Here is a 13,801-nt window from a genome sequence, read left to right on the forward strand (position 1 = left end):
GTTCCATGGATGAATCATTTAGGAACCATCTAAGATGAATGGGTGCACCCTACTTCTGCCTCCTGTTGGGCCTCAGGAAGATGAATATCCTGAATCTACCTTTTAATATATATCATGTCTACTATTCAGCTGTATTAAATGAGTGGAACCTCAGTAGCATGGCTTAGTTTCAGCGGGGAGCAGAGAGTGTGTTACTCTCAGGGAAGAAAATGCTGACACAACTCACAGTGCTCGAGTTACTGTCAGCCTCAAAAGACCTATAGAAGGCAGCAGCATATACAAGATGGTGGATCGTACACACAACCAGTCAGCCAGTGGTTCTGTCAGTTGGAAGAGACTGCCCTGAGAGTAACACCTGGAGTAGCTGTCTGTTATTTATATATTGAAGAAACCAGAAGATCAAGACACAAACCACCCCAGCAGGCCCTGCAGCAAATGGGAGTGGGGTGGGGTGATATGTGCTACTACTACAGGATACAAATTAAGGGTGGGTCTGCCTTGGGGGGACTGGGACACTTGTGTTAACAAGACTAACTCAACGAGCAAGTATCCAGTAATACTCAGGAAGACTTGGGTGGAAAATAACTGAAAGTGGGTAGCTCTTTCAGGTCCGTTTACACTTTTTTAATGCATTGTTAAAAGTGTTCATTCTAAAGAAGGAGATTGCTGACCCAGCAGCCTACAGTTGTAACAACCTTTTGGTTTCAAAACAGCCATAGTCACAACAGCATTACTGAACAGCACATTAATATGTTTTTCCATGGACCCTACACGTGCCCTTTTATAGTCACCCCAATTAGCTGTTTAAAAGAGGCTCTCTTAAGCGTGATTAATCTTACTCGCACTTCAGTAATGTATACTGTGTGTACTTCTGTTGAAAAGGATCCTTCCCTGGTGAATGATCGGGTTTTAATGAAGTGGCTCCAGCAAAGGGGAAAAACACACCTCTGTCAGGTTCAGGCTTGCAGTGAGTCGTCAAATGAGGGACACCACATTGCCATACATAGATGCTATTGGAGCACTGCTAACTGAATTCATGATATGATGGTATGATCAGAGCACAGCACAGATCTGGTCAAAGCGAAATTAATCATGCTCTCGAGCCCTCAAGCTCGATTACGTGCTTAAAATAGCAGCAGCTTAATTTAATGAGATTGCTATGCAGTACTGTGAAACCAAATCCAACTAAATGATCTGTGTATGTATCAATCTATCTAATCCTTTACTCTTCCACAGCCTGTCTGGTACACGACACATCACCAAAGCTACTGTTGTAGGTAGCAGTGGAGAAAGAAAAAATCATTTGCTTATCCAAATCTACTCATCAGCATTTAGAATGGTTGCAAACACTAGCTCCTGGATTTTAACACTTTGTACTGCCTTGGCTCACAGTGACTCATATTAGAATAAAATAATAAATAAAACATCTTGTTCCAGCCTTGGTTGAGGGATTAGATAGAGATTTCATTGGATCTTTAATGTATTTCCCTCAGAACAACTCCTCCCACTGATTTCAAGTCACCTTATTTGGGAGGAGAATGTCTTGAATGCATGTGCCATTCATTGAGAAGGGGTGCTGTGGGCGTGGCACAGCGACAGTAAGCCAATCGCGTGTTAGTTTTCAGTATTAGTGGGCGGGGCGTCTGGGGGAAATCCTGAAACACAGTGGCTGCTGCCTTAAGATGGGGGCGGGGTTTGTAGACGGAAGTGTCTCCCGACTGGTCCAGCTGTCATCTAGAAGAGAGAGGAGACCATTTACACCGGCTGCCTAGGAAATGCAGAAAAAGGGAAAACGCTAAAATATGGCAACATCAAAACGATAAGGTCATGACGCCGAACTGAAGGTAGCTATGCCTGACATATCATCGAATTACACACGTCTCTCGATGCGTTAGGGCAGTGGTCGAAGTTGCGTTACGTTATGTCGAGATGTAAAAATGATGACAAGGATTGGTAGGCTGTGTGACATTGAACATACAGGACACGAAACAGACGAGGTCGTCTAAAGAGCCACACACCATTTCCAACCAGCTAGTCATGTCCTGGCATATTTCACGGTGTTGTCGTCGTTAACGCTCTGAATAGAAACTCGACGGACGTTGAAGCCGTTGAATTCGTTTGTTGCTTCCAGGCTGGTTTGCAAATCTGCTACAACGTCTCTGCGGTATCGGCTATTATCCTAGCCTAGCGGCTCGGTGAAGGGAACTACCCTAGATTCAGAACAGACAGGAGACGTCATCAACATTTTCCTGTATTTAAATGGTTGCGTATGAGGAGGTCATTGCTGAATAAGGGCAGTTTATTCGGTAAGTGTCGGTCCCGGGAGCCACCCCGGTGCTCGAGCGTTCACGGGTGCACTGTAATGCACAAACGTACTTTAAAATTGACTGCTGGGATCTGCATGATTAATGGGGCACATGGAAGGTGGCGGAGCAGCTGTTAGCTTGCTGCTAGCTGCGTAACGACCTTTGGAGACGTCAGCTTCACCAGCCCAGGCTGTTGGCTGCCTACGCTGGTTAGGCTGGGTGTTTTCCGTGGTTGCCTGCCTGCCTGCCTGCCATTCGAGTGTTATATTTCATCCAGGCCTCCCATGGCCAAGCGAGTCAATGATTTAATCTCATTGATTGCATCACAAGACCAGACAGGGTGCAGCCCAAGCACACTGACTGGGTTTGGCAAAGGCTTGAGTTTTTTTGTTTGTTTGTTTGTTTTTGTTCGGAGCCAGATTAACTTGAGGTGTAATGGCCTTGTGTTTTTTGTCACCCTTCTGCTCAACCCACATTTTAGGTTAAAGAAGCCGGTGACAGCCAAAAGTGAATTGAAGATTTACTGGGTGTCCTAAATGGGGGACTACGGGTTTGGAGTTCTGGTGAAGAACAGCAGCGGTAACAAATCTGCTTTCCCTGTAAGGATCCCTCCTCACCTCCAACCCCAGCACCCTCACCACCCCTCCAACCCCCCCAGCCCCCCTTCCTTCGTAAACAACACCTGCTCCACCAATGGGGGCAGTGCTTGGCTGTTCCCTGCCGTAGCCCAACACAGTAACATGCAAGATGAGATTCTGGAGTCAGACAAGTCCAAGGCCTTGGACCTCCAGGATATGCAGGAGAAGTCTCAGGTCCAGGCCCAGCCTCAGGCCCTGTCTCCTGGCCAGCAGGAGGCCGGGGGAGGCCTAGGAGAGCTCGAGGGGGCTCTCCCCGAAGACAGCTCATTGGAGAAGGGTTCTCTGGAGAGCAGTGGCGGTAAGGAGAAGCTGAGAATGGAGTCCCCGGTGCTTAGTGGGTTCGACTACCAGGACAGCCTGGGAATGGGTACGAGCTGTGCACAATCCACCTCCTCCTCATCCTCGCTGACCAGCTTTAACAACTGGTCTCCTGCAGTCCCATCCACCCAGTCTCCAGTAGTCGGAGAAGATGTTGGAGGATTCTTCGGCCCGGCTGGCTCCAACGCCAATGGACCTCCCCTGCTGTTCCAGAACTTCTCCCACCACGCTGGGCCAGGTTTTGGAGCGGGAGGTAGTTTCTCCCCGCAGATTGGACCAGTCACCCAGCACCACCCACCTACACCTCACCCCCAACACTACCACCCTCACGGTCAGGGGGTCCCACAGCAGCACCGACGCTCCCCAGCTAGCCCTCACCCACCCCAGCCCTCATTCCCTCCACATCCCCATCGCACCGGACCATTCACCCAGCTACCCCACCTCGCTCCTGCCCAGAGCAAACCCCCTTCACCTTGGGGAAGCTACCAGAGCCCCTCCACTCCTACATCCACCTCCTGGAGTCCTGGTGGGTATGGTGGCTGGGGAGGCACGCAGGGGGTTCGAGACTACCGACGGGGGGTCGGTGGAGGGATGACGGGTCTTAACTCGATCTCCCCATTGAAGAAGTCATTCCCGAACAACCAGGTAAATGCATCACCTGCATCAATTAATATGATGGCACACAATACGATTGGTCAGGAGAGGTGTATGAAGCTCATCCAACTCTTACAGGTTCCCTCTCAGAAGTTCCCCAGAAATAGCTCTGGCTTCAATCACAAGGGCTGGGTGGAGGACAGTATGAGCCGCAGTGACAGTGTCTACCCTTTCCAGGTAAGCTTATCACAGGTAATATTGAAGCTGGTGTTTAGGAAATTACTAGGTGTGAGGCTTAACAGAACTAAGTTTAGTTGAAACACTACTTGCTTACTAATACTTACTTGAAAACAGCAACAGAATAGAGCTGTTGTTCTCTGTGAGAGTACATTACATTTAAATTGGCAAAATGTTGCTAATCCTATTAAACACACTCATCTGTATCAAATTTAACAAATAAGCCATTGAGCAAAACAGGATATGTGATGGTTAAGTCAACTAAGCGGATGAATTGGAACTTATTGTGTGTTTTATGTCTGAGGTCTTATCTAGATCGTTTCATTGGAGAAGAGCGGCCTTATCATCTGCTCTGATCACATGGCCTTCCTCTTGCCCTGATTTGAGAAGTCTTGTGCTCGACTGCAGCTTTGCATGCTCTCAGCCCATTTAGATACACAGTGAAAAATCCTCTTTTGTGTTATGTATTACTCATCATAGCGTTTGCATTGCTGTAATTGTTTCAGATGCTAATATATTATTTTACCGCAGGCTATTCAGTTACTTCAATTAGAATTTGTATTGCTATGAAAGGATGCTATTTTTTTTTTAGTTCTTTCAGCAGCATATGTTAATATTTGATGCGATCAAATGCAGTGGAAAGATGGGATTTGTGAAACATACTCTGTACTCCATATTTACATTTATTTTACAGAGGGTCTCTACAAGTCTCTCTAGCTGTTAGCATCATAGCAAAATATGTCAGCATTCTTGCAGCTTGTGCTGCTCTAGATGGCGATGTGGGAAGGGAGGACACTAATTGTTGTCTTCCTCCCTTTCAGCAGGAGAGAACACGGTCCTTTGATGGTTTCAGCATGCACTCTCTGGAGAACTCTCTGATTGACATTATGAGGGCTGAGCAGGATTCCTTGAAAGGTTGGTTCCCACACTAACAATGGTGAGGAAAGGATAGTTTTTCTCACTGCTGGCTGTAGATAAGTACAGCCGTTTGTTGCATGTATTTGACAGCAAGTTGAAAATTGAGTATTATTTTCATTTTATTGTTGGCAGTTGATTGTGTTGATAGTTTGAGTGTGAATGTAGCTTATTGACTTTCAAAAATTGTGAGTTAACACACAAAAAAGTAGAAGTGTTGTTTTTTGGCAAGACTATCAGGCATTTTCTGAGGCTGTAGTTTGAATAACCAATACATTTTTCTCTTAGTCAGTTTTAGTGAGTGTTTGCTTCAGGGCAATTTTTTGAGGGTGAGGCAAAAGGACATTATAATGAAGTACTGTAATAGTCTACAAATATATCAACCTCCAGATGTAAGAAAATATGTTTGTCTGGTACAGACCCCATCAATTGTTGCCTCATCATTATGACTTTAGTTTTTTAAGCAAAAATTAAGACTTCCCACAAACTGACCATATCATGCAGCCCTGGTTTACTTATGATTTTACTTCTTCTTTGGTAATACAGTTTCATGTGTTGTCGAGTGACTTTAACTTTGTCTTGTAAAATGAAAACATAATGTTATTGAACTTCACTAAATTAATTTCAGAGTTCCAATTTCAGAGTTCTTTATTTAAGCAGAGTTGTACTTTGATGGCAACTTTAGTAAAAATAATCCATATGTCAGAAAAACAGCTTCCTTTGTCCAGTGGAAAAAAAGGGTTTACAGTGCATTTTTCATTTTCTTTTTTTTATGAACACAATGACCTGCAGCATTTTCTTGTGGAGACTTCTTTGATTTCAACTGACTCTCTCATTAATAAAACATTTCGGTTAGTTTTGTTGCAGTCAGTCTTAAAAGGACCCTTTTTCTATCACAGCCAGATCTACTGATGCATATGTGGGACATCTTATGTTGTGCCTTCTTTTTATGAAACTTCTCCTTTATGGCAGTTCTGTCTGCCATCTGTCATCAGGGTATTTTCCATCACTTAGGCTGCAAGTTTGCTTCCTCAGTAGTTCATTATTTGCATAGTTGACAAGTCTAACACACATTCTCATACTTACTCTGTTTTACTGACTCTGATTTTACCCTAACATGCACTTTTGCATTTGATTTGTCTGTTGAATGCCGTCATGGTCCTTTTCTCAAACTCTTCCAACATAACTTGAATGGGTTGTGGAGCAATTTATAGATGTGGGGAATTAATTCATATAATTATTACTCCTCCTGGGCGTCACTTTGTGAGGTGGTGTTCTGAGGCCTCTTCTTTTTTGTCATTTAGGACGCTACAGCTTCTCTCACCAGGGTGGAGATGGGCCTCTACCTATGAATGGTATGTAAATGACATGCACACAAAAAATGCAGTGTTGTAGCAGAAGTTGGGGCTTGAAATTAATGCCAAATTCAGATAAAAAGAACATTTGACCATTTTTTTAAAACATAAAAACAAAAGAGAAACCTTGTGAATATAACATAACCACACACCATAAAACTAGTGGTAAAAACATAAAATTACTTGTTTTATACCTTCCCAAACTGCTGTGGTAGTTGCTGTGGAGCACGATCAAAATGGCTCACTGAAAGGAGACCAGACCAAACTGGCTTCTTAGAGACGGAAAATAATGCTGTTGTCAGGGACCGCAGAGTGCAGATAAATGATACCACAGATATGCTGTCAGAGGCCAATGATTTACTTGTTTGTAAGTTGTTTTTATGTTTGTAGCGATATTGAAAATCCAGTCATCAATTCTTCTGTGCATAATGATGAGCTTTTTTATTTTCAAAGACATCGGTTCACAGAGTTGTTTCGCCAGTCAGATGTGAAGTTACTGAATGTTGTAGCACAAGGAGTCTTAGTAGGTAAAAATGCAGGTCACCTTTTATTTTACATAAGTGATTAATGAGATTACTCTGGGATACAATTACATGCAACGTTCTATGATTTATGATTTCAGCTCTGTGTGGTTTAAACACCACATAGATTTATTGATACCATTTGCAGTTGCAGTTTATGGATAGAGATGAAAATGGATGTGACAGATTTGCCTTTTCTTCTTTTAAATGCTTGAGTTGTGGAAATTCAAAATGGAGTTACTTTAAAACACAGTAGCTATTTTGGCTGGTCATGATCCAACTATTAATTTCAAGCCCAGGCAGAGTTTTACTTGATTCTTATTGTGTGCCGTAAGAACCCGTTTCAAGAGTGTTTTGTGTTGTTTCACATGCAGCGAGAAGTTATGGCAGAAGACGAGGTAAAGCTTGTGAATGCATCTTGTTTTCTTCAGTGTTCTTTTGAAAGCAGTAATGACCCCTGAAATGATGACTTTATGGTATTGCTTCTGTGTTTGTCTGCTTGCCTGTTCATTGTCATTGATTATTCTGCCTCGAGTATTGTCAGAGTTCAAGCCCCTTTTTTGCTGTAGGGCATAAAGCCTTCCAAGGTCGCCTGCCAAGACCTAGTAGTGATAATACTTGTGCTTTTACTCTGCCATCAAAAATAGCAATCATGGCTGCTTTTGTTTGTAATTCTTGACTTTGTTTAAATTACTATCTAATCAAATTCTCAATGCTCATTGTAATATTAATACATTCTTAAAACTGTAAGAATTGTTGTTCAGCCTGACTAGTGTGTAATCCAGATCACCATCTCCACCAGGCCATTCGTCTCTGTTCCCCATGGAGGATGAGCGCTCTTTTGGAGAGGACGAGTCAGGTGACCAGGGGCTTGCTGGCCTTGGTTCAGCCCACTGTTTCCCTCACCTGAATGGGGAACGCGTGGAGAGATATTCACGCAAGGTGTTTGTTGGAGGGCTTCCCCCAGACATAGATGAAGGTAAAGACACATTACAGCTACAAGGGATTCTTCTGTAGACCTTGTTTTCTAAGCTACAACTTGTAATGTTTTTTTTTTTTGTTTTTTTTTTAAAGTGATGTTAATGCAGTAATATCACACATTTTGTGGTATTTACAAATCGAGTGCCTCCGATCATGTCTGCTGTCTATGGAAGTCAAATTGAATACAATTATTGATTGATTTGATGGCTGCATTTTATTTTTTCAGATGAAATCACTGCCAGTTTCCGCAGATTTGGTCACTTGTTTGTTGACTGGCCCCACAAGGCAGAAAGCAAGTCCTACTTTCCACCGAAAGGTGAGTCAGACCAGTTGAACGTGACATTTCTAGCCAGTGTGTTGAATCTGCAACAATTTGAGGATGTGCAAACTCATTCTTCCGTATGTCGAAACTTTCCAGGATATGCATTCCTGCTGTTTCAAGACGAGAGCTCTGTTCAGGCTCTGATCGATGCCTGCATTCAGGAGGACGGCAAACTGTACCTGTGTGTCTCCAGTCCCACCATCAAAGACAAGCCTGTGAGTTAGATATTGGTTATCCATATTGTCAAAACTAACAGTTAACATAACAAAACCATTATTTACTTTATTGATTATTTGTTTACTCTGTAGAATGCCAAAAATTGTGAAAATAACCCAGAGCCCAAAGTGAAGTTTTCTAGTTGCTTATTTTGTCCAACCAACAGTTTTAAACTATAAAAGCCCTCATTTACATTCATAACTGACAAATCTTAACATTTTGGCTGTAAAATTATTTACTGGTTATCAGTTTATTGGCATTTGATGATGATGATGATGATGATGATGATGATGATGATGATGATGATAATAATAATGATAATAATAATAACAAATATTTAAATTCAATTCTCACACAAACACTGTAAAGTTCAGTGCAGCTGCATTTGTTTTGGATAAAAGGGTTACAGTGACAATCCATCAGATGTGTGTATAGTTAGACATAGGTTTTGTGAACTGCTCATTTTCAGTGCAAATAATAAAAAATGACTGGCAATCATTTGTGATACAAGTAATCATTAGCTGTTGAAGGCTAACGTCAGCAGTAGTGTTTGTTTGGTCAGTTTATTTATTCATTTACATCAGTTTCTCGAAATTGCTGTCTTTTAGAAGCATTTTCTGCTGCCCTCAGGGGTGACATGGCATGTGCATGACAACCAGTGGAATTGCTGGTGTCACAGGGATTATGTTCTGTCATTAATGCTAGTGCTTTCTTTTGGTGGATGACTCAGTAGTATAATGTGGAAGTGAGATGGAAATGCCACTACAGAATAAATACTTTTAGTGGATAGAGTTTAGGCATGGGACAAAATGGAAATCTCATGTTGCTATTATCCTGTCCAACATAATTTCAATTCATGATATTATTCCACTAATCATCAAAATGTTCTTAAAATGCAATGGCACTAAATATATTGAAATCACTTAAACTTTACATTTGGTAAAGTTACAAATACAAATTTATTGCATCACAGATGGGACATGCATATTTCTTTTAGAAATAAAAGATTCTTAAATAAGTACATAAGGTTTACTTGCACAATTAAAGGATAAATAAAAGCTGGTAACCTCATCTTCCTGTAATTTCATTTAGTTTGAAACCCATCTGATTCAACTTGTTTTTATTGGGGATACAATGTATTCAGCCATGGTGACCAGCTCAGGCAGCTCAAAATAAATCATTAATTATATATTAAATGTGACCTCACCAGTTGTTTCATATACAGGGTATCACTCCATGGTCTTCCTCTAAAAGCCTTGGTCACCACCATCAACACCCTGCAATAGTATTGAAATGTGCTAATCCTTGTTACATAAGCAACAAGCCCCTTTCATTTTAGAAATTCCAAATAACATCTTGGACACTAAGAAGTAAAGCCTGACTGAGAGGAAATAAATGTTTTTTAAATGTTGATTTGTGCAGGTCCAGATCCGGCCCTGGAATCTTAATGACAGTGACTTTGTAATGGACGGCTCTCAGCCATTGGACCCGAGGAAAACGATCTTTGTAGGAGGTGTCCCTCGTCCCCTACGTGCAGGTACGAGCGTGTGTGTGTGTGTGTGCACGCATAATTCAGAATGAAGTAGTTTTAATCCCATTAACTTAATAATTTGTGTTGCTATTCCAGTGGAACTAGCCATGATCATGGACCGTCTGTACGGTGGAGTGTGTTACGCTGGCATTGACACAGACCCTGAACTGAAGTATCCAAAAGGGGCGGGGCGAGTAGCCTTCTCCAATCAGCAAAGCTACATTGCAGCCATTAGTGCCCGATTCGTTCAACTGCAGCATGGGGAGATTGATAAACGGGTGAGTCCATCGGATGTTAGCAGGTCTTAAAAATGAGGAGAGGATATTCATAAAATATTCATCCCACCTTTCAAGTTTTTCTCGACCTCCATTTTAACAGTTTCCTGTCATCCATTTTATGTCTCTTTTTGCAGGTGGAAGTGAAGCCATACGTCCTGGACGACCAGCTGTGTGACGAGTGCCAGGGCACCCGCTGTGGGGGGAAGTTTGCTCCGTTCTTCTGCGCCAATGTGACCTGTCTACAGTACTACTGTGAGTACTGCTGGGCAGCCATCCACTCCCGGGCCGGCCGCGAGTTCCACAAGCCGCTGGTGAAGGAGGGAGGGGACCGACCACGACACATCTCCTTTCGCTGGAACTGAGGCGATAGGGCGAGGGAGGGCGACGATGCAGGATCGGGGAGGGATTGAGAGAAAAGGGGTAGTTAGGGAAGGGGTACGGGATATGATATGAAAAATAAATGCACTTTTCTTTTAAGTTAAAAAAAAACAAACTTAATTTATTTTTTATTTTATTTTTAATTCGGCCTTCTAAAAGAAGTAAATGCTAAGAAGAGTGAAATCCCATTTATGTTTTGACTTTAAGTGTGCATGAGCATATGGATGCATTAGATTTGGATTTAGATGTTTTCTGACTTGACTGTACTTTTTCTTTTCGTGTTAGCTGGCAAAGCTGCTTACATTTGTTGTCAAGAGTAACATAAAATTTAAGTGAGGTTCATCATACCTAAATCAGTATACTAACTATGGAAGCTGAGTTAAAGAAGGGTGCATTTTCTTACTTTTTGCTTGCAGGATTAGAGAACAACTGTACCATTTACCAAAGGTTGAGTGCAAATTGTTGGTTTAACAGAGGAGGAACACTGTTTTAGGTTGGTCGGATGATTGAGTTTTCCAAGAAGCTCGGTGTAAAGCATCAGGCTACGTCACAAAACAAAATCTCCCCTCAGTCTGGCACACATGTTTAGATTGCTGGCATGAGTTTTTAGGTCTTGGTTGAAAAGTCGACACTTTGTAACCAGAAAGGGCAAACCAAAGATTGGCCTAAAACACATCATCAAAAGCAGATGTTGATCTGAGGGTTTTCAGGATAACGTGTCCTCTCGTCATGCGGCGGAGGAAAGGCTGGAGTTGTCTGGAGTTTAGGTTTGTGGGTGTCGGCTAATAAAGACACAGCCCTCAGGGCTCAGGTATTGGCAGTAGTATTTTGCTCACTTTATATTGTCAGGGATATTAGCACTGGAAGCTAACATGCTAATGTAGTACAAACTAATGGGAATGCACAGTCCAGTCTCCCTGAGCTGTCCTCATGGTGTACCACTGCACGCTCTACCATGACTGGAGCTTCTATCACAAAGTGTTGTGGTTGGATATGGTAGTAGCTAGAATTTGCTGTCACAGAGATAAAGATATTATTTTATACATGGCCTGCTGATTTTTGTACAGTGTTTTATAGCTGATTATTTTGTCATGAACATATATACATTTATTATGCACTACTTTTCTAAATATTTTTTTCAATAGTCATTTTAGGCACATTTTTCACAGATGGGAGAACTCCTTTTGCAATACCTCATTTTTTTCACTTGGTGAAAAATAATTTTGTACCTTTGTTACTAAGAGATCTGCATTTATGGTAAACTTAATTTAAAAAAATAAAATGAATGATATTAATATAATTTTCAATTAGCTTTTATATATTTAAGTGCTGGTAAATCTGAAAATTGTCTGGTGCATCGGTGTGATTCTGTAGATAATTAAAAAAAATAATGAGGCTATCATTAGCCAGTCATATATGGATTCTCCTCTGTCCTAATAAACATAATTACAGGATCCTAAGGCATGACAAGACCTTTCTAAACTGATTTTGATAGTCTTGAAAATATATTCTGACATTTCTCTCCTAGGTGTAGTCAATAAGATTATCAATAGGGTAAATGTTTTGGCTTTGGTCAATGTGAAAACTTCCCTTCTATCACCGGAGTGGATATCAACTGTTTGAATATTTAGATCCTCTTTCTGGGACTGCCTGTAAGTTCTACTTATTCTTGGCATGCATAATGTAATACAGAAATAACATGGCTAGTGTTAATGCAGGACCTAATGTAATGCACTAGATCTCCTTTTTCCTTAACTTTCATTTCCTTATCTCTTTGAGATCACCTCTCTTGTAGCCTCTCTTTACATGATGGAGTCTGCCTTCCTTACACAGACATGATGTTTATGCAATCTACACAGTGACAACACTTTGGATGCGTTTTTTGTAATGTAGAGGACACTCAGTAGGACATAGGTGAGGAGACTTGATCACTTGACCCCCTTTGTGATGTGGCATGCTTTGGGACATAACCTGAATGTGATTTAATGTTGCAAGTTAACTTTGAGCCATTATGTGCAATACTTATTCTTTCCAGAAACAAGTCTCCGCAGTGTATGTCATTTAACCCATATAAACCATGCAGTCATTTACACATTATTTGTTTCCTATTGTTCATGCTGATGTCTGCAAGAAAAAAAAACTAATTTATACCTGAATTTATTTTTAAACATTAGTTTTGTGCTTATTTACTTATTTTGCTACTACCATGCTACTGTGATTGAAAACATTGTATATACTAGTTCGATAATGTATTTAGCATTTGCTATATTTTCAATTGAAATGTATAACTATCATTTTGATCAGATTTTTTGTTATATTTTTGGGGTGATGTGTTAAACTCGTTGACGTGTCTAGTTTTTCTAATTGCTGTATTGTGCTCCACATTTTCAGATGAAAAGAATATTGATTATGTCTGTTAGTATTACTTGATTGCAAAATTTCAATAGTTTTTAATTGTATGCTGGGAAGGTTATATTTATTAACTTTTTTTTTTTTTTTTTTTTTTTTTTTTTTACCTGATATCATTTTGATTTTTATTAAGTCATTTCACATTTATATGTAAGTTCCAGTTTTTATATTTTCTTCCTGATTAATTTACGCTACAATACAGAAGTCAGTTTTTATAGTTGGTTTGTAGTATTGAAGTTAAACAAAGATCTAATGTCATATATTCATTTGCTGCCAACTGTTTGTAACTGTATGCATACATTTGAAGTATTTGTAATGTGAAATGTTGAACGAATAAAACAGCTGTGAGGAAGAATTATATGCCTAATGATCATTTACAATAATTTAGTTTTTATTCCTTTTATTACAGTTTTACAGAGGCCTGTGTGAATTCATTATCCCCTGAAGGTTTTCTAGTAAATCTCGCGCCACTGTTGTGTGACAGCACTTTTTTGGCACATCGGGTGGGTTGAGTTGAATCAGGTCAGAGGTATTTATAGGCTGCGGCTTATTTCAGGCCTTGGTGAGTGCTATTTAGCTCACCTCAGCCTTCTGTCTTTTGTCCCAGCAAAGCCTTTCCTAGTCGACAAAAGTTTGCGCGTGGGCAACAAAATGTCATAAATTAGGTAATTGAGAGATTTTTTACAAAACACCTTAACAGAATTCCAGTTAAAGTAATACTGGCATGCTTATAACATCAGGGAGGTCTTCAAATAGATCCTGGTTCTGTCCTCAAAACCTGAACCTCCAATCAGAACACACT

General features: G+C 40.8%; 1 protein-coding gene and 1 long non-coding RNA gene across 6 annotated transcripts; one reads left to right on the forward strand and one right to left on the reverse strand.

Moving 5' to 3' along the window:
- Positions 1-1,451: 1,451 nt before the first annotated feature.
- Positions 1,452-2,128, reverse strand: LOC119007610. The gene is made up of 2 exons (XR_005071169.1): positions 2,019-2,128; positions 1,452-1,768 (listed from the first exon to the last, which is right to left on the reverse strand). It is a non-coding gene; the product is annotated as an uncharacterized LOC119007610 (long non-coding RNA).
- LOC119007609 (cytoplasmic polyadenylation element-binding protein 4-like) lies at positions 1,670-13,354 on the forward strand. Of its 5 annotated transcripts, none has more exons than XM_037077395.1 (12): positions 1,670-1,844; positions 2,788-3,907; positions 3,995-4,093; positions 4,918-5,008; positions 6,313-6,363; positions 7,259-7,282; positions 7,687-7,863; positions 8,092-8,181; positions 8,284-8,402; positions 9,826-9,940; positions 10,031-10,212; positions 10,347-13,354. In XM_037077395.1, exons 2-12 carry the CDS (start codon positions 2,843-2,845, stop codon positions 10,572-10,574), a joined length of 2,241 nt encoding a protein of 746 aa, XP_036933290.1. In that variant the 5' UTR covers positions 1,670-1,844; positions 2,788-2,842; the 3' UTR covers positions 10,575-13,354. The 5 variants fall into 5 exon arrangements, with proteins under 5 accessions (XP_036933290.1, XP_036933288.1, XP_036933292.1 ...); XM_037077393.1 differs by having other exon boundaries at positions 1,672-1,844; positions 4,915-5,008; XM_037077394.1 differs by lacking the exon at positions 1,670-1,844 and adding an exon at positions 2,163-2,306 and having other exon boundaries at positions 4,915-5,008.
- Positions 13,355-13,801: the final 447 nt, after the last annotated feature.

This window comes from Acanthopagrus latus, chromosome 18 (genome assembly GCF_904848185.1).
Source record: "Acanthopagrus latus isolate v.2019 chromosome 18, fAcaLat1.1, whole genome shotgun sequence".
NCBI classification, from domain to species: domain Eukaryota; kingdom Metazoa; phylum Chordata; class Actinopteri; order Spariformes; family Sparidae; genus Acanthopagrus; species Acanthopagrus latus.

What these genes read in the sequence shown, in the direction of transcription:
- LOC119007609 (XM_037077393.1), top strand. Translation starts at nt 2,843, where the DNA reads ATGGGGGACTACGGGTTTGGAGTTCTGGTGAAGAACAGCAGCGGTAAC. An exon ending in TCCCCCAGACATAGATGAAG is followed by an intron (nt 7,864 to 8,091) that starts GTAAAGACACAT and finishes TTATTTTTTCAG; the next exon opens with ATGAAATCACTGCCAGTTTC. An exon ending in GTCCTACTTTCCACCGAAAG is followed by an intron (nt 8,182 to 8,283) that starts GTGAGTCAGACC and finishes GAAACTTTCCAG; the next exon opens with GATATGCATTCCTGCTGTTT.